Source organism: Rhamphochromis sp. 'chilingali' (genome assembly GCF_963969265.1).
Source record: "Rhamphochromis sp. 'chilingali' genome assembly, chromosome: 22".
Lineage (NCBI taxonomy): Eukaryota > Metazoa > Chordata > Actinopteri > Cichliformes > Cichlidae > Rhamphochromis > Rhamphochromis sp. 'chilingali'.
The window spans coordinates 3,193,536-3,220,629 of NC_137950.1; the positions used below are offsets into that span (position 1 = coordinate 3,193,536).

The 27,094-nt window shown below is 42.7% G+C and overlaps 2 protein-coding genes across 2 annotated transcripts; both read left to right on the forward strand.

Moving 5' to 3' along the window:
* Positions 1-289: 289 nt before the first annotated feature.
* Positions 290-25,753, forward strand: galk1 (galactokinase 1). The gene is made up of 8 exons (XM_080872461.1): positions 290-556; positions 800-989; positions 1,115-1,234; positions 1,824-1,959; positions 2,061-2,242; positions 2,814-2,964; positions 3,035-3,197; positions 25,408-25,753. Exons 1-8 carry the CDS (start codon positions 392-394, stop codon positions 25,480-25,482), a joined length of 1,182 nt encoding a protein of 393 aa, XP_080728587.1. The 5' UTR covers positions 290-391; the 3' UTR covers positions 25,483-25,753.
* LOC308390448 (BTB/POZ domain-containing protein KCTD21-like) lies at positions 3,204-14,414 on the forward strand. The gene is made up of 2 exons (XM_080872466.1): positions 3,204-6,598; positions 8,808-14,414. Exons 1-2 carry the CDS (start codon positions 6,188-6,190, stop codon positions 9,270-9,272), a joined length of 876 nt encoding a protein of 291 aa, XP_080728592.1. The 5' UTR covers positions 3,204-6,187; the 3' UTR covers positions 9,273-14,414.
* Positions 25,754-27,094: the final 1,341 nt, after the last annotated feature.

Here is a 27,094-nt window from a genome sequence, read left to right on the forward strand (position 1 = left end):
GAGCATGTTTTAGTGCACTGCCAGAAATGTGACGAGGAAAGAAGAAAACTGATTTAAAAGCTCGGTTATATGAAAGTGAAACTGGATTTGTTAGATTTACTTTGCAAGAACTCGAAGAGTGAAAGTTATCAGGTCATATTTAGTTTTTTTTAAGACAGACTAATTTGTTTGGAAGGATTTTTTGTAGGTTTTTTTTTTAATATTTCAGGGCACACTCTACACCAGTTAGTGGCGGTAATTTACCATTTTGCTGTTTGACAACCGCCAATAAATGATAAAGAAGAAGAAGAAAAAGCAGAAGGACGCGTCACATGATTGCTCGAGCACTTCGCCTGTCTGTTGACACTGCCAGCTCATCATTTTTGTTGAACCCTTTAAAGAAATCTGCTACATGGCTAGTTGCTTTCCGAGTGTGTCCGAGCTTGTTTCGGAGGCCCGGCGACTGTACGGACAGATGTTCGGTGAGGAGCCTGCTCGAGTGGCGGTGTGCGCGCCTGGAAGAGTGAACCTAATAGGAGAGCACACCGACTACAACCAGGGACTCGTGCTTCCAATGGTATCAGTTCCACACTGCCACTCAATAGAAAGCTTCATCTGTTGAACTGAGTCTTGCATTATCACTTTCATGTCGAAAACAGACAAAGATGTGATTTTAACAAACGGATTTTATGCTAGTAATAGTAAGAATAGTGCAGCAGTGATTTTTCTCTTCTTTTTTAAATAACTTCTGGAAAGAAATTTCTTCTTGACACAAAGACTAAAGACAAAACTAAGCACTTCCTTGTGCATTTGCTGTCAGGCCCTTCCTTTAGTGACTGTGGTGGTGGGTAGTGAAATATCCGGCCAGGATGTTACCGTGGTAACCGCAGCCTTCGACGCTGACGAGCCTCACCGATTGGACTTCTGCCTGTCTCGTGATGGATCTGCACTGTCTCCAGGGTTACCCCGCTGGGCCAACTATGTAAAGGGTGTTATACACCATTACAGGGGTAAACAAGACTGTAAACACATTATACTGTCACAGTGAAGTAGAACAGATGTCAAGCAGAATCTCACAATCAAAATTTAAAAAACAAATCCAAAAAGTCTACTTTTTATGTGTCTTGTGTTTTAGCTTCTCCAGTCCCAGGTTTCAGGGCAGTGATAGCCACCAGTGTCCCCCTGGGTGGAGGACTGTCCAGCTCTGCCTCTCTAGAGGTGGCCTTTTACACCTTCCTGCAGCAACTCAAGCCAGGTTAGAGTCATATTAGAGGACATGGCAGTGACTGAATACTTAATTCAAGTATTTCTGCGTTATACTGCTTTCTTATTCTATTCCACTACATTTAGTCCTTGCAGTTATTATACTCTACCATTTATTTTACTTATTGTTTTGATTTCGTTCAGATTTTAGAATAATCTGCCGATATATGATGCTGTATTATTCTTGATAAAGCTACCCAGTAGTATTTAAGTCATTATGCCAAAAGAAGACTTCTCAAGTAGTAAATGCCTTCAGATTCACTTAAGGAATAAGTGATATACAGTCCTGACCTCTCATCACCTCTCTGCTACCTGCTTGTTTCAACACGTGTGTTTGTTTTCAGTCTCACGTGGCACATTTTGATGGGGCCATTGCTGTTCACTCTTTGTTAGAGTGATGGTGGCCTGGCAATAACAGCTTTCATGCTAAAACAAAATGTATTCCAAGATATGGTTAGAGTGTTTGAGCGCTCTTAACGTCTAACCATACTCGTACTGACAGCCGATGCTTATTGATTTCACTAACAGGCCGATGGTGTTGGAGCCGTTTGATCTACTCTTTACTTTTCTTTTTCTCATAGATGATGGAAACCAGGTGTCCAAAGCATTAGCCTGTCAGCAGGCTGAACACACTCATGCTGATGTACCCTGTGGCATTATGGATCAGTTTGTATCTGTTCTTGGCAAGGAGGGCCATGCATTGCTCATTGACTGCAGGTAGTACAAGCATCTAGTGAGTGATGGTCTTTGGTTACACAAGATAGACATTGTTACTATATTTTCATTAAAATTAAAAAGAAAAAAAATGTGTTTGACAGATCGCTGGAGGCCACCCCTGTTCCTCTGACAGATCCAGGCCTGGTCATTCTCATCACCAACTCCAATGTAAGGCACTCTCTGAGTTGCAGTGAGTATCCCATAAGACGCAGGCAATGTGAGACGGCTGCCTCCATTCTGGGGAAGGACAGTCTGAGGGATGCTACGATGAAGGACCTAGAGGGTGTGGATGTTTTTTTTCCGTCCTGTTGTAATCCATTTTCTCTTACTGTTTTACAGTTCATTGGCAGGTCTTTGAAAGCCTTAAAAACCACAACTTACAGTCCCCACAAACAAGGTCTTAAAGTATTTATCTGAGTCCAGGTTATTTTTATTAATTATATACAGTGTGTAGGAATTCAAATTATTGCAAAAGCCAAATAAATTATTTGCCAATAATGTACTATGAGAGCCGGTAACTGAGAGTTTTAATAATATGAAGTAAAAAAAATTACATGGTTTATTCAACATGCCTAAGGTATCGCCTTCTGCCTGACTCAAATTTTTCACCACTACAGTAATTCATAAATGTTTCACTTATTTTATTACTGCTTTGAACTTTTTAAGCATTTCTATTTTGCTGACCTTTGACTTGTCTTTACTTTTTTTACACACATAACTTTAAGTTTCAACCACTTGTTTGCCATTTGAAAGCACTTATTAGCATTTCAGTACTTTTAGATGACTGTATATATTTTTTTGGTTTTTTAAACTCATCAGTTAAAGCTAACCCTCTTTATTGTTTATCGGTTCAGAGGCCAGGGGAAGGATGGATGATGTTACCTACAGAAGAGCTCGCCATGTAATTGAGGAGATCCAAAGAACTGTCCAAGCTGCTAAGTCTCTAGAAAGAGGAGAATACAAGGAGTTTGGCAAACATATGGTTGAGAGCCACAACAGTCTGAGGTACAGATAGCAAATGAGTTACTGTATAGGTCACTGTCAGGCATGTTGTAACTCGATGTCCCTGTGGCAGAGATCTGTACGAGGTGAGCTGCAGGGAGCTAGATGAGCTGGTGTCTGCAGCCATGGAAGTGGAGGGCGTCTTCGGCAGCCGGATGACAGGAGGAGGATTCGGTGGATGCACTGTGACTTTGCTACTCGCTGAGGCCATTGACAGGACCATACACCACATACAGGTTAACACACACACATGTATAAAGATGTAGCATGTAGTCGTGGTTATCAGGATGACCACGACCAGTAGAATCAAATAACTACATATTCAGTAAAGCTCGTAACCTTAAAACAAACACTTAGGAGACACTGTTATTGGTCAGTGATAAGCTTTTCAGTACAAACTTATCTAATGGCATATATAGATTTAAAAATCCAAGGCTTTTTTTATGCCCCGTGATATACTACACAATATGTGTGTATATTTGAGTTCTGTGTGGATTTAATCAGTCAGGATCAGGAGTGCTTTAATGATCACTTTGAAGAAATATTTGTTGCAAATCAAAAATAAAAACAAACTTACATGTTAGAAATTAAGATGAAATGCAATTAAATAAAATCTGTAGAAAGTACAATTCCAAATATAACAGTTCAGTAAAAGCTAACCTTGTGATGGAGCTAGGTTAGCTGTTTTAAAAGTGTGCTAAGCTAAACGTGACTTGGAGCAACCTGATGGTCATACCTGGTCTGAAGTTTTATTATAGGGGCAAAAGTTTTAAGCCATCATTAAATTTTGTTTGAAAACTTAGTATTAACTGTAGCATTTTTTTAAATATACAAATCCACAGAGAAATCTAGTTAGGGCCACATTAAGAAAAACTAAATTCATAATTTTGAGAATAAAGTTGAAATTTCAAGATTAAAGTCGAACATCTGTTTTGAGAAAAAAGTCAAAATGTGGACGTTACAGCTGTTGTTTCAAGACAAACTGCCACAGTTGCTGCACCATCTGAGTTAGTGAAATCATACTTCAGAATCTATTTTAGTAACAAGGAAGGAAATTTCTCTTTTAGCACATAAACACAGTGTGGTGATAAGTACAAGATGGTGCAGAAAGCTGCATCTGGTCAGACAGAAAAACCACACAAACTTAGAAGAGTGGATTTGTACAAAATGAAATAGCTGGTAATGGACAGATGCAAAGTTATTGATGGTTACAGCCTTGTGCAATATAGAGGATGTATGTTGTGTCACAAGACGGTTGAATTAATTGTTTCACTAAGTCATCTACACAAGACAGTTTGTAGAGGATACAGCAGTGGTAGCAATGTTTTGTGTATTTTATGTTCAATATAGGTATTTGTTGTGCCTGAAAATGAATAAATAAATGAAATGAAATGAATGAAATGAAAATGTGTGTTGAAACAACAACTGTTATCTGAGGTGGCACTGGGGAGCTAGCCTAACTTGTGGGGACCAAAATCCTGGTCCCCACAAGTTACATTAAAATTTTTTTTACACATTCTCACTTTTTATTATGCAGGCTCTTGCATTTTGCAACATGTTTGCCTTCACAGATATATAAAGAGATAATAAATATTTAAATAGATATCTAAATTTAAACAAATGAGTGGTGGCTCAAGACTTTTGCACAACATATTAAATTATGCCATTCTATGAGGGTTTATGGCTCATCGACATATAGTGTACAGTGGTGTATGAACAGTCCATTACTGGCTACGTTAATGACCACTACAGTATAGGTGTGTGTGTGTGTGTGTGTGTGTGTGTAGTTGTTGGCCCCACAAACACTGCTAATGTATAGGGTGCAGGGTCTGACACAGTCAGCATTTTTGCCATCTCTTCTTCACATACGCTAAATTTTATTAATACACGTAGTAGCTGTTTTCCAGTCTTATGTGCCAGAACACATAAAGTAATTATGCATTCATGCAGTGCTTTTCCTCTCATATGCTGTCTGTAGCATCTGTATTATGTATTTAACCTCTTCATATTTCATAGTGTAGTTTTATCGTTGTAAAATTATCCGCTCTGCTGCCATTACACTTATCTATAGTTGTGACTGAGCAGATACTACCAACACCGCCTCTTTCGTGTGAAAACATCCAAGTGAAACCCTGGGTTAACAAAGTGAGAGCTATGTTTGTGTGACCACGTGTCTTCACTGCAGATATCAGGCTAAGTAAACTTAGATTACAGAAAGATGTTGCTCACAGTACAGGACCCTGTACAATTGTTATAAAGGGGGAAACTGTCCATGGAAACCAAAATAGTTTGTTTGTGCCAGGCTTTAAACATGCTAATCTTTTCTGGGCATTTTGACGTGAGAGTCTACGGAGACTGACTTGCTTTTGGGATCATCCTCAAGGGGCCATTTTTTTGTTTTGTTTGACACCTGATCGTGCGCTCCAAAGAAGGGAATAATTTATTAGCATTTCCTTTCAGCAATTGTATTTTTCATAGGAACAAAATCAGTTTTTTGCTTTGTTTGTTTTTCGGTAGGTAACTCTATTTTTCTGTTTTTATTCTCTTTTCTGGTAAATCTTAGCATTCCTGACAGTGTATGAGAAGAAAAATGTGTGGGGCATTGTTCATTTGTTAACAGTGGATAAAAACACCTTTCAGTGAGCTATCACTTTAAGAGGACATTACAGACAAATCCCCAGTCCCCCTGTGTCTTGCTCAGACATCTCCAGTGTGTGAGAGTCAGAGACAGTGGGTGAGAGCTGAGAATAAAAGCAAGTTTCATTGAGACGGAGCCAAGAGTCCAGTCATTGGCATGCTACTCTGGTTACCCGGTAGGCCTGCTGCTGGTTGATACAATTCAGGATCTTATAAGAGATGCATCAATAAAAGTTTTCGGCCGCAGATTATCATTGGAAATGCCGGCATCTATAAAGATGTCACTTTGACTTTGAAGCAGCAGTGAGAAGAAAAAGAACAGCAGCCTTTTTCCATATTTTGAAACGGCAGTTTTATCTTCAGTTTCTGAATCAGATTTGGCAGATTTTCTTGTATCTCTCCGAACTTGGCTGTATCCAGGACACTACTGTGGCTTGCTGACTGTCAAAGGAATAAAGGCTTTGTGGGGAAACAAAAGAAATACTTGAATCTTCCACAGTCCTCGACATTCCTGAACAGGGCATAATTCTTGTCCTCACAAAAGCAACACTGACTTCACAGGTATAAAAAGCACAGCTTCACCTACAGGATGCTGGATCTCAACTCTTCAGATGACAGCATGAAGAACTCTCTTAAGGACCCTGTGTGCTTGAACGTCGGTGGAGAAGTCTATACAACAACCTTAGACACTTTAACTCGCTGCCGTGACTCGATGCTAGGCACCATGTTCACCGGACAAGTTCCTATGCTTAGGGACAGCTGCGGCAACATTTTCATAGACCGTGACGGTAAAGTGTTTCGCTACATTCTGAATTACCTGCGCTCTGGCTCTTTGGATCTGCCAGATGGCTTCACTGAACTCGCACTGCTCAGGAGAGAGGCAGATTTCTTCCAGATACCCCGTCTGCTGGAGGAGATTCGTCACTATGAGGTATCGGTGCCTCTGGGCCTTAGAGGTGGGCCGCTAGGAGCCATCATGATAGTAAAAGTCGACTCCAAGGTACGTGTGATGAGGTTAGCTAGACTGTTCATCTGCTCATAATAGGTTTGTTTTATTAGGTTAGTCGATCATGTTTACTCTTGACCACTAACTACAAGCCAAACAGTTTGTTTTTAAGTGCAGAAAAATAGAAACAGGACAAAATGGTTTGCAAATTATTTAAAGTCCATAACCTTTGTTTTTCAAAAGTAGTACAAAGATAATAAATATAAAAAATGAGACATTATATTATTTTCTCAATTTGACCTCAGCAAACATGTGTGGACAGTGTCTGCACATTTAATAATGGCTCAAACATCAGTAAAATGCCTTCTTGAAGTTTGCACACCGAAAGAAAAAGTCCTACAAGTGCATATGCAGTAAGGCTAGCCAAAAAAAACCTTGTTACTGCACCTCTTTAGTGAATCCTGACTCAGTCAGAAGTATTTCTGCTTTTTAGGAAATGGTAAAGCAGGCACTGTCCCAAATTATTTGTTAAAATGACCATTTATTTCCTATAGCCTCCAAATTTGTAATTTTTTCCATAAATGCTAAATGACACAAAAGGCAGTTTCTGGTTGATTGCACTCTATATACAGTACTGTGCAAGTCTTGGGCAACAATTTCTTTATATTTTGCTCGGAAAATATATTACAGCACCACTGGCTGAAATGCAGCCTCAAACTGTGTTAGAACCTCCTGTTTTATTCACTGTTCACTCTTGCCTTCCCTCAAACGTTGTAACAGTTTGAACCAAGAATGTCAGATTTGGCTTGACTTGTTGCCATTGATTTTTTTGAATACAGTTCTTGTGTAATCTGCGCCTTCCTCTCTTGTCCTTTAAGAACCACACCTTGCCAAGCTATGCCAAGTTTCTAGTGAAGAGCTGTGTGGAATTGCCTTATGGGTAAAAAAACAAAAACAAAAAAAACAATTTTATGCCTTTCGAACTCTGTTATTATCACCATTTATCTGATATTCAACAAAAGAAACTGGTCAGATAGTTTCATGTTGTGTGCGTTTGTTTTGTTTTGTTTTCAACAGGCTGCTCCATTTTTCTAAGTGGCTTAAACACAAAATATATTCCTATTAAAAAAAAAAAACTTTGAAAGACCTTCAGAAAGATCTGTTTCTGAAGACTTCTTTAAGAAATGAGTCATTGGAAGCAAAATATAAAGAAATGAGGATTGACCGAAGACTTTTGCACAGTAAAGAAAGAAAGAAGGTGCATTTCCCAAACCCCCGAATACCCTCACATATTTACTGCATATAATGATGGACAGTCATAGTATTGGTGAAGTGCATTAAATTAGTTGCAATAACTATTGTGGTAGCAATAGTTATTGCAACTGTACATTTTTTTTTTACGCTACGACTATACTTTTTTTTTTTTTTTACAATTTATGAGAAAATGATGTTGCCTAACATCTTAATTGCATTTTGATTGTTAATTTAGCTCATACAGATATGATGGAGGTGACCCATTTCTTGTAAAGCTCTGGTATCAAATAGTGTTTTAGTGAAGAAGTTAACCTAATAAACAAAACTAGCCAACACCGAAGTTTCAATCATCCAGTTATAGGATAGTGGGTATGATTAGTATTTTCAAAATGTTTATGCCATTAATCAGTGATGATATTGACAGAAGTTTCAATGTGACAGTTGTAGTCAAAGTGAAATCTGTAAACGTTTAAAATTAAAAACAATCTCCTCAGAACTGTGCAGCAGGTCATCACCTACAGGAAATACCCTATAAATAATATGAATTAATAAATAGTGTAAGTATGATGACAGGTGTTATTTATGGTTTTGGACAACTGTTATGTTTTAATCGATTTCATAAGTTAGTCAAGAACAGGTGCATAATATCATACCACATTCAAATTGCATAGCAATTTGGTAAATTATGGCTTAACAAAAAATTAACTAATTATTTAATATGAATGAAATATGAGCAGAGAGTACAGTCATGTTGAGGGATAGGCTGTGTTTGGTTCTGTTCTGCTTCTAGTTAGACTCTACCTGTTCCTCATTCAGGTGTTCAAAGGTTTTTTTAATCAAATAACTTTTCCCAATAAACCATCACAGCTAGTGTTTTGTGTATATACAAGACATACACAGAGGTTGTGTTTGTGCACCTGTTTGCATGTGTAGCCATGGAACAACCGGTTCTTTGTTTGTGTATACTCTGGGGGATATGTAGTCAGTATGTTCTTCCCTCTTATTTCAGGTCCGTGTTCTCCATTTTAACTTGCGCCATGGGCCTGAAAACTATGAACTCCGCACATGCTCTGTACGAGCGTTCACAGTCGACCTCTTTTGTACCTGGAGGGCATTTCTAGGTTTGCTTTGTGAGCGCTTCTCCTACAGGACACCCCAGGGTCTCAACAGCCCTCACCTATGTCGTCCGAGGCAGAACAGACTGAAACTGGAATGGGTGCCAAAGCCTGATGAACTCCCACAGGAACAGTATGACAAGCAGCAATACAGGGGCCTAACTTTGTCTAGCCCTGAGGTCACGTGGTCGGATGACATGATGAACATGCACTACAGTCACTGTGAAATCACAGACATGCAAGGCTTTTTGGAGGAGCTGTTGAAGATATCACTTGCTGAGGGGTTCAAGGTTGATCTAGTCTCTCCTGACCCTGCAGATATTCTTAACTGCACTTCACTTCGTCTTGTGAAGTCATGAGCACTGGATGAAAGTGACTAGGAAAACCAGAACATACCAAGATAATAAACTATAGGATAAGATGAGATAGCCTTTACTAGTCCTGGAGTTAAATTTGAAGCAATGAATTCTCTATGACATGGAGTTAGATTTACTGACACATTATGACTAGGAGGTCATTATCTGTGGTTCTTTTGCTATCATAGAGTTTACTAAAAATAATGCAAAATGTGCTTTATTAATAAAATGGTAAATAAAATGTACTTTTTTGTGGAAATTCTGATATTGAGGATACAACTTCAAATTTTAGTTTGGGCTCTGTTTAAAAATGGCAACTGTTTTTAAAAGTAGTGCAGTGTGAGTAGTACTAGAGCACACACCAAGGAATGATAATATTCACTGTTAGTCACTCGGCTAAATGTGTGACATATATTGTGACTCACTTTACAACAGTGTTGGGAAGGTTACTTTTAAAATGTATTCCACTACAGATTACAGAATACATGCCCCCAAATCTAGTTTGTAACGTATTCCGTTAAGTTACTCAATGAGAGTAACGTATTCTGAATGCTTTTAATATATTGTCATGCTTTTTACAACTACATGAATGTACTATTGCTGTGTGATTTAATATTATTACTGAAGGCTACTCGCCACCGAGTTAACATTGTTAGCTGGCATTATCTCAGGTTAGTTCATCGACTGCTTTCAGAACTGCACGATTATTTGCAGCTAGCAGGTTGTTAATGCTATTCATCAATTGTAACAGTCACACAGCGATAGTACATCAAAGATACTGAAGTGGCACATAACCCAGATAGCTACCACAATTAACACAAGGTAGTTGCAGTAGGCTAACGTTCGTTTTTTAAAAAGAACTTCCTTCCAGATGTTTTTTTAGGTTGGGGGTGGAGTCTTTTGAGTGCAACTTGGTTGCTGCCAAACAGTTTGCATTGAATTGTCAGATTTCACCCATCCGTTTCCTCTTTAAATATGAAGTGGTGTCAGAATTTCCAAGTAAGAAATGCATTCCTGTTCATGCACTGCTGGCTCTGTTGTGCTGGCTTCGGATCCATTGTGTAACTGATGCCACCAGCATTAATAGGACTCTAATTTCGTGTTTTGTTTGGGTTTCCGGCAATGTGTGGAACTACCAAAATCAGACAGCATAACATATGAAACAGGAAAAGACCACCTTGTAATCCATTAATTTCAACAAAGTAATTGTATTATAATAATCACCTTGTTACGCCTCCTCGAGGGCAGGAGGGGGTAACACAACAACTCCAGAAACTCGGTACAAGTGTAATAACAAAAGCAAGTTTAATGGCAGCTTTCTCACATAAACAATAACCCAAATTCATACAACAAATGTGGGGGAGAAAGGGACAGTTAGGTTGTTCCCAAAAAGACAAAACCAAAACTTAGCTGAGCTCTTACCCTAGAAAAACAAAAAAGGTCTGTAAAGACTTTTATGGGTTCCACACTTAATCCAAGATAAACCTCAAAATGTTGCAGAGCCAACAGAACGGCAAGAGTTTCTTGTTCGATTGTAGAAGACCTTCTCTGAGGATGAGTGAACTTCTTTGAGAAGTAGCACACAGGGTGATCAAGTCCTACCTACCTACCTACCCCAACCACGCTAGCATCAACCTCCAACTTGAATGGTTGGCTAAAACCTTTTTGGTTAAAGGAATCTGCCAATAACCTTTCAACATATCCAGTTTAGTCATAAATGTGGCAGGTCCAATGTCATCAATGCAATTATCGACGAGAGACGAGGAATACATGTCAGGAACTGTCACAGCATTCACTTGGCGGAAGTCCGTACAGAACCGTGGACTCCCATCAGCTTTAATGTCCAACAAACATGGGGAACTCCAGGGGCTACAACTGGGTATTGCAAGTCCATTTCTAACAAGATACTCTACTTCACAACTTCTCTTTTGATGGGATTGACTCTGTATGCACGCTGTTTAATGGGTGCAGGACTGGTAAGAAAAATGTCATGGGATATCAAACTCGTCTGGGTAGGAACATCCCCAAACATACACCGGAAGGACACAATCAGGTTCTGAATGTCTTCAACCTGATTAAGTGACAGGTGAGACAAATAGTGGGACAAGTCAGACAGAATCTCACTATTACTTAGTCTCGTCCCCTGTGACACATCTTTGCGCAGGACCGCATCTTCCTCACTGCTTTCATTGGCTATATCTGAAGCTACGCATGCTATAGGGGAGCTAGACTTAACCTTGTGCGGAGTGAGGGGATCATCTTCATTCTCTCTATTCTCTCTAGAAAGATAATGTTTCATCATGTTAATGTGGCATACTCTAGTCTTGCGACGACGATCAGGAGTTTGAACAACATAATTGGTCTCACTGAGTTTCCTTTCCACAACGTACGATCCAGAAAACCTTGTTTTCAGAGAAGAGCCCAGAATGGGGAGCAGAACTAGAACCTGATCACCAGGTTTAAACTGACAAGCAACTGCTCTCCGATCATAGTGTTTTTTCATCCTTAGCTGCCTAGCAGTTAAGGTGTCCCTGGCAATAGCGCAAGCTGATTTAAGGCGCTTTCTAATTTTAGCCACGTACTCAGGGATGCTCTTTAGTGTTTTAGTTGGAACAACTAGCTGTTCTTTAAGGATGTGCAATGGTCCTCTAACTTCATGTCCAAATTCAAGCTCTGCAGGACTAAAGCCTAGGGACTCTTGCACTGCTTCACGAGAAGCGAACAATAAGAATGGTATACCCTCATCCCAGTTCTTTCCTGTCTCCAGACAGTATTTGCAGAGCATGGACTTTAATATCTGGTGAAGTGCTCCCTGACTTTCAGGATGGTAGGAGCTTGATGTAATGTGCTCTACTCCTAATGCTTTTAATGCCTGAGCAAAGGTTCTAGACTTAAAGTTGGTTCCCTGATCAGTCTGGACTACCTTTGGAAGACCAAACACTGAGAAGAACCCTACCAGAGCTTTACTGATGACAGGAGCGGTGATCCTTCAAAAGGGGCACTGATTCGGGAAACCTAGTAGAAGCACACATCATTGATAGGATGTATTGGTTCCCTGACTTTGATTTTTGTAAAGGTCCTACAACACCTACAACACCACAACACTTGACTGACAGGATGACTCAACAGACAAAGGCAAAATACCCTCTCGAACGATAGACTGCGAACCACCCGTGTCTCTCAGTATTGTTACAGGCTGGTCGTCAACAGTATCACCTGTTAAAGAAACACAACCCTGTGTGATAAAAGGTTTGAAACAAGGATCTATTTCACGTTGAGATGTTTGGGTTCTGGGAGGCGACACATTTTGAATCAAACCCACGCCCTTGGGTTGCGGCGGTGTAGTCTTATTTTTTTTTAGTGCAAGGCAATCAGCAATGACATGACCTTTTTTATGGCAATAGAAGCATTCAGGTACCTCACGGGAAAGTAATGGTTGCTTAGCTCTGGCTTCAGGCTGACCAAGATCAGGCTTTGGTGAGCGTGTGATCAAAACCTTATCTGAACGAGGGGATGATGCAAACACATTTTTATGGGTTAAAATGAACTCATCAGCAGATTCTTAAAATCTTCCAATAGGATTAACTGACGAAGAGCTTCAAAGTCTTTCTTCACTTCACTTGCTGTGCACCACTTGTCAAAAAGAACTGCCTTCTCACGTGCAAACTCTACATATGTTTGACCATTAGACTTCTTGTGATTCCTGAACTTTTGTTGGTAGGCCTCAGGTACAAGTTCATAAGCACGAAAGATGGACTCTTCAGTACATTGTATTTCATGCTATTTTTGATAGAGAGAGATGACACAAGCTCCAGTGCTTTGCCCACTAGCTTGCATTGCAGTAGCACAGCCCACATTTCTTTTGGCCATTCCAGTGCTGTTGCAATCCTTTCAAAGCATTAAAGTTGAGCCTCATAGCTTCCACCTCTAGCTGTTTTAACTTTACCTCCTTCTCAGCTTCAATTTCAAGCTGACGTATCTGAAGTTTGAGGTCGAACTCAGCCTTACGTGCTTGCTCCCTTTATGACATACAGTGGGGCAAAAAAGTATTTAGTCAGCCACCGATTGTGCAAGTTCCCCCATCTAAAATGATGACCGAGGTCAGTAATTTGCACCAGAGGTACACTTCAACTGTGAGAGACAGAATGTCAATAACAAAAATACAACTCAATACTTTGTAACATAACCTTTGTTGGCAATAACAGAGGTCAAACGTTTACTATAGGTCTTTACCAGGTTTGCACACACAGTAGCTGGTATTTTGGCCCATTCCTCCATGCAGATCTTCTCGAGAGCAATGATGTTTTGGGGCTGTCGCCGAGCAACACGGACTTTCAACTCCCGCCACAGATTTTCTATGGGGTTGAGGTCTGGAGACTGGCTAGGCCACTCCAGGACTTTCAAATGCTTCTTACGGAGCCACTCCTTTGTTGCCCGGGCGGTGTGTTTTGGATCATTGTCATGTTGGAAGACCCAGCCTCGTTTCATCTTCAAAGTTCTCACTGATGGAAGGAGGTTTTGGCTCAAAATCTCACGATACATGGCCCCATTCATTCTGTCCTTAACACGGATCAGTCGTCCCATCCCCTTGGCAGAAAAACAGCCCCATAGCATGATGTTTCCACCCCCATGCTTCACAGTAGGTATGGTGTTCTTGGGATGCAACTCAGTATTCTTCTTCCTCCAAACACGACGAGTTGAGTTTATACCAAAAAGTTCTACTTTGGTTTCATCTGACCATATGACATTCTCCCAATCCTCTGCTGTATCATCCATGTGCTCTCTGGCAAACTTCAGACGGGCCTGGACATGCACTGGCTTCAGCAGCGGAACATGTCTGGCACTGCGGGATTTGATTCCCTGCCGTTGTAGTGTGTTACTGATGGTGACCTTTGTTACTTTGGTCCCAGCTCTCTGCAGGTCATTCACCAGGTCCCCCCGTGTGGTTCTGGGATCTTTGCTCACTGTTCTCATGATCATTTTGACCCCACGGGATGAGCTCTTGCGTGGAGCCCCAGATCGAGGGAGATTATCAGTGGTCTTGTATGTCTTCCATTTTCTGATGATTGCTCCCACAGTTGATTTTTTCACACCAGGCTGCTTGCCTATTGTAGATTCACTCTTCCCAGTCTGGTGCAGGTCTACAATACTTTTCCTGGTGTCCTTTGAAAGCTCTTTGGTCTTGGCCATGGCGGAGTTTGGAGTCTGACTGTTTGAGGCTGTGGACAGGTGTCTTTTATACAGATGATGAGTTCAAACAGGTGCCATTCATACAGGTAACGAGTGGGGGACAGAAAAGCTTCTTACAGAAGACGTTACAGGTCTGTGAGAGCCAGAGATTTTCCTTGTTTGAGGTGACCAAATACTTATTTTCCACCCTAATTTACGAATAAATTCTTTACAAATCCTACCATGTGAATTCATGGATTTTTTTTTCACATTCTGTCTCTCACAGTTGAAGTGTACCTCTGGTGCAAATTACTGACCTCTGTCATCATTTTAAGTGGGGGAACTTGCACAATCGGTGGCTGACTAAATACTTTTTTGCCCCACTGTAAGTCAAACTTCTAAGAACTCGGCGCACAAATGAAATCTTGTAAGTCAAAATCCATAATTAAATACAAGGCAGTAACATTGTACCAAACGCCAGAGTTGTCTACAGCTCCGGAAAATAGATCCCGGACGAGCCCCCACTTGTGTTATGCCTCCTCGAGGGCAGGAGGGGGTAACACAACAACTCCAGAAATAACAAAAACAAACTTTAAACAGTAACTGTAATGGAATACAGTTACTTATATTATGTATTTTAAATACGGAACGCCGGTACAGATTATCAGTTACTCCCCAACACTGCTTTACAAGTATTCATGGTTTATCTCCACAGCCTAAATGCAGCCACTGGCAGCCATGGAACACATGTTTAAATAATAATTGAACATTTCATAAGAGTACTCTTTAATTTTTTGCCAAAAAAGGTTTTGAGATTGATGTGTCTGTCCTATGGATGTTTCATTAGAAATGTTATTTCTTTGGAGATCAGGACTGTCCAGCATTCGGTTAGCCATCTCTCATCGACTAGCAGCTGGTTCATTTGTGTTGACAGACATTCATGGACTGTGCAGTGAGCTTCTTTAGCCAATAGGCGTGAACCATGTCGAGGCCTGGTGCTGTCCAGCTCTTTATACTGGAGACACTTTTTTGGGTGTCTGCCACTGTGATGGTTACTGGACCCTGTTCAGGGAGTTGCTGTGGTGTGCTCTTAGATCCACTAGCCACTGAGCATTGCTGTTATGGGTTGGGTTCTCCCATCTATTCTTCCAGTATTGCTCTGTCTCCAGCCTTTGTGGTGCTGTTCTTATATTGTTCCCCTGCCACTGAGAGTACACCTTGGACGGTTCTGTATAGTTTATTCTCCTGCCTTCGAACTCTCTGGTGTACCTCTTCAAGTGGCTGGCCAAGGCTGTGAGTCTACCTTCTATTGTACTTCTTGCACCTTTCTGCAGCTCCGATAGTTGGCTAACCTCCCTTCGTGCTACCTTGATCTTGGCCTTCTCCATGGAGGGTACTGCTCTTTGCTGTTGTTCATCTTGTAGCCAAGCATCTCACTAATCACTGCTGCTTTAGTGTAGATCAGCTGGTAATGGTCACGGTAGGTATTGTCTGTAGTGCTACATTCACATCAGCTGGTAGATCCTCTCTCGTAGTATCTTGGTAACCGGCTGTGGTCAGTACCTCTCGCAGTCAATGATCCTTCTTCCATTGGTACCCAATCTTGGGTGGGCGATATAATTTTTCCCCTTACCTGTCGTTCTGGCTCCCCCTTGCCATAGCATTTGTGTTGTACCTCGTGATTGACGAGGTACAACACCGTGAGAGCAGTTCCTTTTTCCAAACAGTTGGAACACTGAGCTTCTAGTTGTTTTGCTGTCAATCTGGATGGTTTGGTTTAATAGGGGTGGCTGTAGCTCAGGTGGCAGAGCAGGTCATCCACTAATCAGAAGGTCGGTGGTTCGATCCCAGGCTGCATCCTGGCTGCATGGCAAATATCCTTGGGCAAGATACTAACCCCGTGTTTGCCTACTGGTGGTGGTCAGAGGGCCCGGTGGCGCCAGTGTCCGGCAGCCTCGCCTCTGTCAGTGCGCCCCAGGGCAGCTGTGGCTACAATGTAGCTTGCCATCGCCAGTGTGTGAATGTGTGTGTGAATGGGTGAATGACTGAATGTAGTGTGAAGCGCTTTGGGATCCTTACGGACTAGAAAAGCGCTATACAAATGCAGGCCATTTACCATTTACCATTTTAATATGTGGGGGTCTAGCCTAGGAACCCTTACTGGATAAAGACCCCCCAGGTGGGAATCAAACTTGCGACTCCTGTTCCAAAGGCGTGTAGGCCTACAAAGGCATGTAGTCCTACCACTATGCTATCTAGCTGCATATATTATATATGTTTTAGATTTTATCTCTTCCAAACATTTACAGGCCAATATCAAAATTAACATTTGTATCAAAGATCTTAATTCAATTCATCCATCCATCCATCCATCCATCTTCATCCGCTTTATCCGGGGCCGGGTCGCGGGGGCAGCAGCCTAAGCAAAGAGGCCCAGACCTCCCTCTCCCCAGCCACCTCCTCCAGCTTATCCGGGGGAATACCAAGGCGTTCCCAGGCCAGCCGAGAGATATAATCTCTCCAGCGTGTCCTGGGTCTGCCCCGGGGCCTCCTCCCGGTGGGACATGCCTGGAACACCTCACCCAGGAGGCGCCCAGGGGGCATCCTTGTCAGATGCCCGAACCACCTCAGCTGGCTCCTTTCGATGTGGAGCAGCAGCTGCTCTACTCTGAGCCCCTCCCGGATGGCCGAACTTCTCACCCTATCTCTAAGGGAGAGGCCAGCCACCCTTCGGAGGAAGCTCATTTCTGCCGCTTGCATCCGCGATCTCGTTCTTTCGGTCACTACCCACAGCTCGTGGCCATAGGTGAGGGTAGGGACGTAGATCGACCGGTAAATTGAGAGCTTCGCTTTTACACTCAGCTCCCTCTTCACCACGACGGACCGGTGCAGCGTCCGCATTACTGCAGCTGCAGCCCCAATCCGTCTGTCGATCTCCGGCTCCCTTCTCCCATCACTCGCGAACAAGACCCCCAGATACTTGAACTCCTCCACTTGGGGCAGGAACTCATCCCCGACCCGGAGTGGGCACTCCACCCTTTTCCGGCTGAGAACCATGGCCTCAGATTTGGAGGTGCTGATCCTCATTCCCGCTGCTTCACACTCGGCTGCGAACCGTTCCAGTGCGAGCTGGAGGCCCTCACCCGATGAAGCCAACAGAACCACATCATCTGCAAAAATCAGAGATGAGATTCTGAGGCCACCAAAGCGAAAGCCCTCCGCCACTTGGCTGCGCCTAGAAATTCTGTCCATAAAAATTATGAACAGAACCGGAGACAAAGGGCAGCCCTGGCGGAGCCCATCACCCACCGGGAACGAGTCCGACTTATTGCCGGCAATGCGAACCAAGCTCTTGCAACGGTTGTATAGGGATCGAATGGCCCGTAGCAATGGGCCAGACACCCCATATTCCCGCAACACCTCCCACAGGACACCCCGAGGGACACGGTCGAATGCCTTCTCCAAGTCCACAAAACACATGTAGACTGGTTGGGCAAACTCCCATGCACCCTCAAGTATCCTGGAGAGGATAAAGAGCTGGTCCAGTGTTCCGCGACCAGGACGAAAACCGCATTGTTCCTCCTGTATCCGAGGTTCGACTAACGGACGAACTCTCCTTTCCAGCACCCTGGCATAGACTTTCCCAGGGAGGCTGAGGAGTGTGATCCCCCTGTAGTTGGAACACACCCTCCGGTCCCCCTTCTTAAAGATGGGGACCACCACCCCGGTCTGCCAGTCCACAGGTACTGCCCCTGATCTCCACGCAACATTGCAGAGGCGTGTCAACCAGGACAGCCCTACAACGTCCAGAGCCTTCAGGAACTCGGGGCGGACCTCATCAACACCAGGGGCTCTGCCACCAAGGAGTTGTTTAACTGCCTCAGTGACCTCGCCCCCGGAAATTGGCGGGTCATTCCCCTCATCCCCAGACTCTGCTTCCTCCTCGGAAGACGTGTCAGTGGGATTAAGGAGGTCCTCGAAGTATTCCTTCCACCGCCTGACAATTTTCTCAGTCGACGTCAGCAGCGCTCCGCCAGCACTATACACAGTGCAGGTAGAGCACCGCTTTCCCCTCCTGAGACGTCTGACGGTTTGCCAGAATCTCTTCGAGGCAGTCCGAAAGTCTTTTTCCATGGCCTCTCCGAACTCCTCCCACACCCGAGTTTTTGCTTCAGCCACTGCCCGAGCCGCATTCCGCTTGGCCTGTCGATACCTGTCGGCTGCCTCCGGAGTCCCACAGGCTAACCAAGCCCGATAGGACTCCTTCTTCAGCCTGGTGGCTCCCTTCACCTCTGGTGTCCACCATTTGGTTTGGGGATTACCACCACGGCAGGCACCAACCACCTTGCGGCCGCAGCTCAATGCAGCAGCTTCGGCAATGGAGACGCTGAACATGGTCCATTCGGACTCAATGTCCCCAGTCTCCCTCGGAATGCTGTTGAAGCTCTGCCGGAGGTGTGCGTTGAAGATCTCGCGGACTGGGGCCTCTGCTAGACGTTCCCAGCACACCCTCACTACGCGTTTAGGTGCACCAGGTCTGTCCAGCGTCCTCCCCCGCCACCTGATCCAACTCACCACCAGGTGGTGATCAGTTGACAGCTCAGCCCCTCTCTTTACCCGAGTGTCCAGAACATATGGTCGCAGGTCTGCTGATACGATTACAAAATCGATCATCGACCTACGGCCTAGAGCGTCCTGGTGCCACGTGCACTTATGGACACTCTTATGTTCGAACAGGGTGTTCGTTATGGCCAAACTGTGATTAGCACAGAAGTCCAATAACAAAGCACCGCTCGGGTTCAGATCAGGGAGGCCGTTCCTCCCAATCACGCCCCTCCAGGTCTCGCTGTCGTTACCCACGTGAGCATTGAAGTCTCCCAGTAGGACAACAGAGTCTCCAGGTGGAGCACCCTCCAGCACCCCCCCCCCCCCCCAGGGACTCTAAGAAGGCTGGGTACTCTGAACTGCCACTCGGCGCATAAGCGCAGATGACAGTCAGGACCCGTTCCCCGACCCTAAGGCGCAGGGAACAAACCCTCTCGTCCACCGGGAAAAACCCCAACGTACCGGCAGCAAGCCGAGGGGATATTAGAATACCCACCCCAGCCCGCCGCCTCTCACCAGGGGCAACTCCAGACTGAGACAGAGTCCAGCCCCTCTCCAGGAGACTGGTTCCAGAGCCCAAGCCATGCGTAGAGGTGAGCCCGACTATATCTAGCCGGTACCTCTCAACCTCACGCACTAACTCAGGCTCCTTCCCCACCAGAGAGGTGACATTCCATGTCCCTATTGCCAGTCTTGGCAGCCGGGGGTCAGTCCGCCAGGGCCTCCACTCCTGGCCGCCACCCGGCACACAATGCACCCGACCCCTATGGCGCCTCCTGCGGGTGGTGGGCCTGCGGGAGGATGGGCCCATGTCTCCTCTTTGGGCTGTGCCCGGCCGGGCCCCATGGACTAAGGTCCGGCCACCAGACGCTCGCCCTCGGGCACCCTCCCCGGGCCTGGCTCCAGGGCGGGGCCCCGGTAACACTATCCCGGGCAGGGTAAACTGTTCCCTCGCTGTCCTTTTCATAAGGGTCTTCAATTCAATTCAATTTTATTTATATAGCGCCAAATCACAACAAAAGTCGCCTCAAGGCGCTTCATAGATACAGAGAAAAACCCAACAATCATATGACCCCCTATGAGCAAGCACTTTGGCGACAGTGGGAAGGAAAAACTCCCTTTTAACAGGAAGAAACCTCTGGCAGAACCAGGCTCAGGGAGGGGCGGCCATCTGCTGCAACCGGTTGGGGTGAGAGAAGGAAGACAGGATAAAGACATGCTGTGGAAGAGAGACAGAGGTTAATAACAGATATGATTCAATGCAGAGAGGTCTGTTAACACATAGTGAGTGAGAAAGGTGACTGGAAAGGAAAAACTCAATGCATCATGGGAATCCCCCGGCAGCCTACATCTATTGCAGCATAACTAAGGGAGGATTCAGGGTCACCTGGTCCAGCCCTAACTATATGCTTTAGCAAAAAGGAAAGTTTGAAGCCTAATCTTGAAAGTAGAGATAGTGTCTGTCTCCTGAATCCAAACTGGAAGCTGGTTCCACAGAAGAGGGGCCTGAAAACTGAAGGCTCTGCCTCCCATTCTACTTTTAAATACTCTAGGAACAACAAGTAGGCCAGGGGTCAGCAACCTTTAAGACCCAAAGAGCCATTTGGACCCGGTTTCCACGCAAAAGAAAACACTGGGAGCCGCAAATACTTTGTGACATCTAAAATGAAGATAACACTGTATATACTGGGTTTTTTTTTACCTTTATGCTTTACCTCTATGCCTAATATAACAAAAGGAAAGACACCCAGCTGAACTAGAATGATCCATGTAGCAAACAAAATCTGTTGTGAGCCGCTACCCTTATATCGCCTTTGGGCTTTTGGAGCCTTGACCTGACTTTTAAAAAATAATTGGGGAAATAAGCACTATGCTGCTAAAAAATGAAAAATAGATATTTGCAAAATTCTGCCTAAATATGTATTTTACCTGGTTAATGTGTGTGGCGGGGCGTGGCCTGCAGTGCTGCTGCAGGGGAGGCGGACACACCTGAGCGGCACCTGCAATCACGCCTCGCTGCCTTAACGTCTGTGCCATCTATGCTGTTGTGTTGTTGGTGGTGTGTGTCGGGCTGCGAGCTGAAAAGCTACAGCCGGCTGTATGCGTACAGCAACCGTGTGTGAAAAGTGGTCAATAAAGAGATGCTGAAAAGCATGTTCATGGAAACATTGTCGGGTCTGCCGTGATATGTTTACAATGGGACTTCTGCTCCCGAACCTTTGTGCACAGCGTCTGCAAATCGGACGTAGGCAGCTTAACAGCTGTCATCTGTGAGGCGTGAGCGGTGTTTGTTTTCGGCGGGTATACCGGCTTCCACGAGTGTGACACTTATTTTGAGCGATGAAAAAATAATAGTAGAATTTAATTTTATTTTTATATTTCAATATCACAATAATCTTCCAATTTAAAACTAAAAGTTAAAAAAGAACTAACATAAATGAAATACACTTCAGCTAAATACTTCTAATTTATTTTCCCAAACCACATGGAGCCGCAGTATGAGGACTAGAGCCGCAGGTTGCCGACCCGTCTTAGACAAAACAATAGCCGAATAACTTAACTACTTTTTGTAGAAAAATAATGTTCTGGACATTTTCCAGTCTGATTTCAACAAATCGCACTCCACTGAAACCACTTTACTTAAAATGTATAGTGATGTTTTGATGGCAGCAGACTCTGGAGAGTACACAGTTCTGTTTATATTGGATCTCACCTCTGCTTTTGATACTGTTGATCACAGTATCATGATAAATAGGCTTAAGGACTTGGGATTACTGGTGTTGTTTTAAAATGGTTCATGTCGTATCTATCTGAGAGATCTTTTAGTGTCTGTATGAATCAAGTTTTGTCTGAAATATCAGCTCTGCCTTATGGGGACCTCAGCAATCTGTTTTGGGTCTGATTCTCTATTTGCTTAATATACTCCCTCAAGGCCAAATTGTCAAAGGTTATTTCTGTTCATCTCTACGCTGGTGACATTCAGTTATACTGTTCTTTCAAAGCTTCTGAGTTTTATAAATTGTCTTGTTTAAATAATTGTCTGTCAGAAATCAAACAATGGCTAAACAACTACCTTCTGTTACAGTGGCTTGCAAAAGTATTCGGCCCCCTTGAACTTTCCCACATTTTGTCACATTACAGCCACAAACATGAATCAGTTTTATTGGAATTCCACGTGAAAGACCAACACAAAGTGGTGCACATGTGAGAGGTGGAACGAAAATCATACATGATTCCAAACATTTTTTACAAATAAATAACTGCAAAGTGGGGTGTGTGTAATTATTCAGCCCCCTTTGGTCTGAGTGCAGTCAGTCGCCCATAGACATTGCCTGATGAGTGCTAATGACTAAATAGAGTGCACCTGTGTGTAATCTAATGTCAGTACAAATACAGCTGCTGTGTGACGACCTCAGAGGTTGTCTAAGGCTACGTCCACACGTACACGGGTATTTTTGAAAACGGAAATTTTCCGTTTTAAAAAATAATCCCGTCCACATGTAAACGCAGAAATGAAGGAAAACGCTGCTAGGAACATGCCAAAGCAGCAGGTGGCGATATATTCCTTACCGTGTAGAAATGTTGGCCAATCAGAAGTCTAGAAGCCTCGGTGGGAAATAGTAAACAAGGATGGGGCACAGAAGCAGAACCGAGTCGTATGTGTGGAGGGACAGTAACTGTCTGTATGTGTAAGCATTTAAACACTGCAGAGAGAACAATTAACAGTAACAGTATTGTAGAAATTCATTTCACCGAAACAATAACGTGGCGCACAGTGTGACATCAAAAAAGGCGCACACCTTTGACGCTGCGTTTTCTGCGTTTTCTCCGTTCTTCTCGTCCACATGTAAATGCAAAAACTGAGTTTTCAAAAATATCCACCCTGGCCCGAGTTTTTAAAAATCTCCGTTTTCAGTCACCGAAAACGCCGTTTAGGTGTGGACGAAAGGTGCAAACGCATAGACAAATCTGCGTTTTCAAAAATACCCGGGTACGTACTAAGAGAATACTGGGAGCAACAACACCATGAAGTCCAAAGAACACACCAGACAGGTCAGGGATAAAGTTATTGAGAAATTTAAAGCAGGCTTAGGCTACAAAAAGGTTTCCCAAGCCTTGAACATCCCACGGAGCACTGTTTAAGCCATCATTCAGAAATGGAAGGAGTATGGCACAACTGTAAACCTACCAAGACAAGGCTGTCCACCTAAACTCACAGGCCGAACAAGGAGGGCGCTGATCAGAAATGCAGCCAAGAGGCCCATGGTGACTCTGGACGAGCTGCAGAGATCTACAGCTCAGGTGGGGGAATCTGTCCACAGGACAACTATTAGTCGTGCACTGCACAAAGTTGGCCTTTATGGAAGAGTGGCAAGAAGAAAGCCATTGTTAACAGAAAACCATAAGAAGTCCCGTTTGCAGTTTGCCACAAGCCATGTGGGGGACACAGCAAACATGTGGAAGAAGCTGCTCTGGTCAGATGAGACCAAAATGCAAAACGCTACGTGAAAAACTAACACTGCACATCACTCTGAACACACCATCCCCACTGTCAGATATGGTGGTGGCAGCATCATGCTCTGGGGGGGCTTCTCTTCAGCAGGACAGGGAAGCTGGTCAGAGTTGATGGGAAGATGGATGGAGCCAAATACAGGGCAGTCTTGGAAGAAAGATTGCAAAAGTCTGCAAAAGACTTGAGACTGGGGCGGAGGTTCACCTTCCAGCAGGACAACGACCCTGAACATAAAGCCAGGGCAACAATGGAACGGTTTAAAACAAAACATATCCATGTGTTAGAATGGCCCAGTCAAAGTCCAGATCTAAATCCAATCCAGAATCTGTGGCAAGAACTGAAAACTGCTGTTCACAAACGCTGTCCATCTAATCTGACTGAGCTGGAGCTGTTTTGCAAAGAAGAATGGGCAAAGATTTCAGTCTGTAGATGTGCAAAGCTGGTAGAGACAGACCCTAAAAGACTGGCAGCTGGAACTGCAGCAAAAGCTGGTTCGACAAAGTATTGACTCAGGGGGCTGAATAATTACGCACACCCCACTTTGCAGTTATTTATTTGTAAAAAAATGTTTGGAATCATGAATGATTTTTGTTCCACTTCTCACGTGTGCACCACTTTGTGTTGGTCTTTCACGTGGAATTCCAATAAAAGTGATTCATGTTTGTGGCTGTAATGTGACAAAATGTGGAAAAGTTCAAGGGGGCCGAATACTTTTGCAAGCCACTGTAAATACAGATAAAACAGGAACTTTGATTATTGCTCCTGACAATATGATTTCAGAAATTAAGCAGCATATCAGTTTTTGTTCAATCATGTCTCAGAAATTTTGGCATTATATTTGACAGTTAAATGTCACTTGAGAATCACTACAAACAACTGGTTCAGAACTGTTTTATGATCTAAGAAACATTTCCAAACTCAGACTACTGGTGTCAAAGGCGGAACTTGACATGATTATTCATGCTTTTATCTCTTCTCGTTTGGATTACTATAACGGACTTTTGACTTGTTTCAATAAATCAGTTTTGGATCGCCTTCAACTGTTCAGAATGCTCAGGCAGGACTTTTAACTGGCACTAGCAAGATATCGCACATTATTGCAGTTTTGACTTCTCTTCATTGGTTGCTGTTAAATTTTAGGTTTCATTTTAAAATTTTTGTTTTAGATTTTAGGGCTCTACATGATGAAGCCCCCCAGTATATCTCTGACCTGTTGAAACCTCATGCTTCTTCCCAAGTACGTAGGTCTTGGAGTCGGAGGTTGCTGTTGGTCCCACGTACTGGTTCAAAACACATGGGGCTTTTCGGGCAGTGGCACCGAGGCCGTGGAATTCTCTTCCACTGTCTGTACACTGTGCAGCTTCTATTGACTCTTTTAAAAAGCAGCTGAAGATATTTCTATAGAGAAGAGCTTTAAATTAATTTGTTGATTTATCTTTTTCAATTCATTGTTTTATTGGTTTTATTGTTAGCAATTTGTGATTTTTATCTATGAAAAGTGCTATATAGATACATTTTACTTACTTAAAATATTAACTAATTAAAACGTTTTATGTAAGTAGTAAAATGGTAGGAGGTACAATAGTTTAATCCAGAGTAATGATGACAGGTGTGTAGCTGAAACACAAAATCTGGCTGTTTCCACTTGACCACCCCGCGAACTTTCATGGGGTGAACTTTAGTTTTTACTTACTACTGTCAGCGAAAGTGATTTTTAAAAGTGCTTCTCACACACTTCTTATTAATGTTCTCAGATAAGGTTGCAAAAAATATGTATAATTGTTGTTTTATGTAGTTTTACCCACTGTGCATACTGTGTCTCTGTGTGTGTTTCTCCTTTTTCCTCTACAGGAGAAATACAGTGGGACTGCGACTTTCTATGTCACATCTCCTGCACAGGGCACGCAAGTTCTCACTTTGACCTGACCTTTGTCAACACCTCTGCATTCCTTTAATTTGATTTTCTTTCTTTAATTTCATTAAGTGGTGTACTGCAATACACACTAATGTTGATTGAAAAGAGTTGGGCAAGTGCCTTTATTGTTGAAACATGTTTATAAAAAAAAACTTTGCTTAAGATGACTTGTAGCAACTGCTTAATATTTTTGATATGGAAATCCAGCTGGGTTTATTTACGATTTATGATTTTATATTGATCCCACATCTCTATTAATAAACCATGTTTCTAAAATGTGAATGTTTTCAGAACTTTTTTTGTTTTAACTTGTTTTTTCATTTTAATTCTATATTGAAATGTGTCAGCTAATATTAGCACACAGATAAATTTCACTTAAATGTGAAGGTCGTTTCAGTAAACTTTGATTTTATGGGGTCAATATATGACCACTGACTGCTGAAGTTAATTTAGACAAACAGGAAAATTATTGTTCAATTATTTTATTAATTACTATTTATTTTAAGAAAAAAAGCTTCATGACATCTAACCAAGTCAAGATATCATCAAATCTTACATCAAGAGATGCCTTTATGAATAGAAATTACATCAAGGTGCAAACCACTAGTTAGAACAATTAACAACAAGAAGGTGAGAGTAGTCTGCACACAAAAAGAAGAAAAGGAATTAGCCCCACTAGAAGTCATTAGTATTACTGATTAAATATTTTTATTTACTTTTTTTCTTTTTTTTTTTTTTTACATGAAAATACATTTTTTGTCCTATACACTAACATTAAGGATTCATGAAAACAACACCTGGGGACATCAAGGAAATATCTTTTCATTGAGGATACTTTATTTAGCTTCATGTTCTGTGCCTCGATGTGTAAATAAGATAAAAAAATGTTTTGTTATCACATTAGTTATAATAAAATCATATTTGATTCCCTGCTGAATTTTTGAGTTTAATCACTCATGGAAAAAACAAACAAACAACAATCTCTAGATTTTATGGTTTTTTTCATTATAATGGAGAACACCAATAACCAAAACAAAAACACAAATATTGCATCAAATATCAAATGAATTGATTTGCTTGGCTTTGAGTGAAATAAGTATTTAATCGATTACAGTCAGAATTCTAGCTCCCACAGATTGGTTGTGTGCCCATGTGGCACACAGATTAATTTTAAATTCAATTTCATTCTTATTTATATAGCACCAAATCACAACAACAGTCGCCTCAAGGGACTTTATATTGTAAGGTAGACCCTATAATAATACATACAGAGACAAAACCCAACAATCATATGACCCCCTATGAGCAAGCACTTTGGCGACAGTGGGAAGGAAAAACTCCCTTTTAACAGGAAGAAACTTAAGGCTCAACCAGGCTCAGGGAGGGGCAGCCTCAACCAGTTGGGGTGAAAGAAGGAAGAAAGGACAAGGGACATGCTGTGGAAGAGAGACAGAGATTAATAACAAGTGTTATTTAATGCAGAGAGGTCTATTAACACATACTGACTGAAGAAGAAATAATCAATGCATCATCCCTCAGCAGCCTACGTCTATTGCAGCATAACTAGGGGAAGATTCAGGGTCACCTGGTCCAGCCCTAACTATATGCTTTAGCAAAAAGGAA

Bases quoted from the DNA above. Each gene is read 5' to 3' on its own strand.
- galk1 (XM_080872461.1), top strand. From the start codon at position 392: ATGGCTAGTTGCTTTCCGAGTGTGTCCGAGCTTGTTTCGGAGGCCCGG. The intron at 1,960-2,060 runs GTAGTACAAGCA...TGTGTTTGACAG, and splicing joins GCATTGCTCATTGACTGCAG to ATCGCTGGAGGCCACCCCTG. The intron at 2,243-2,813 runs GTGTGGATGTTT...TTATCGGTTCAG, and splicing joins TACGATGAAGGACCTAGAGG to AGGCCAGGGGAAGGATGGAT.
- LOC308390448 (XM_080872466.1), top strand. From the start codon at position 6,188: ATGCTGGATCTCAACTCTTCAGATGACAGCATGAAGAACTCTCTTAAG. The intron at 6,599-8,807 runs GTACGTGTGATG...CTCTTATTTCAG, and splicing joins TAGTAAAAGTCGACTCCAAG to GTCCGTGTTCTCCATTTTAA.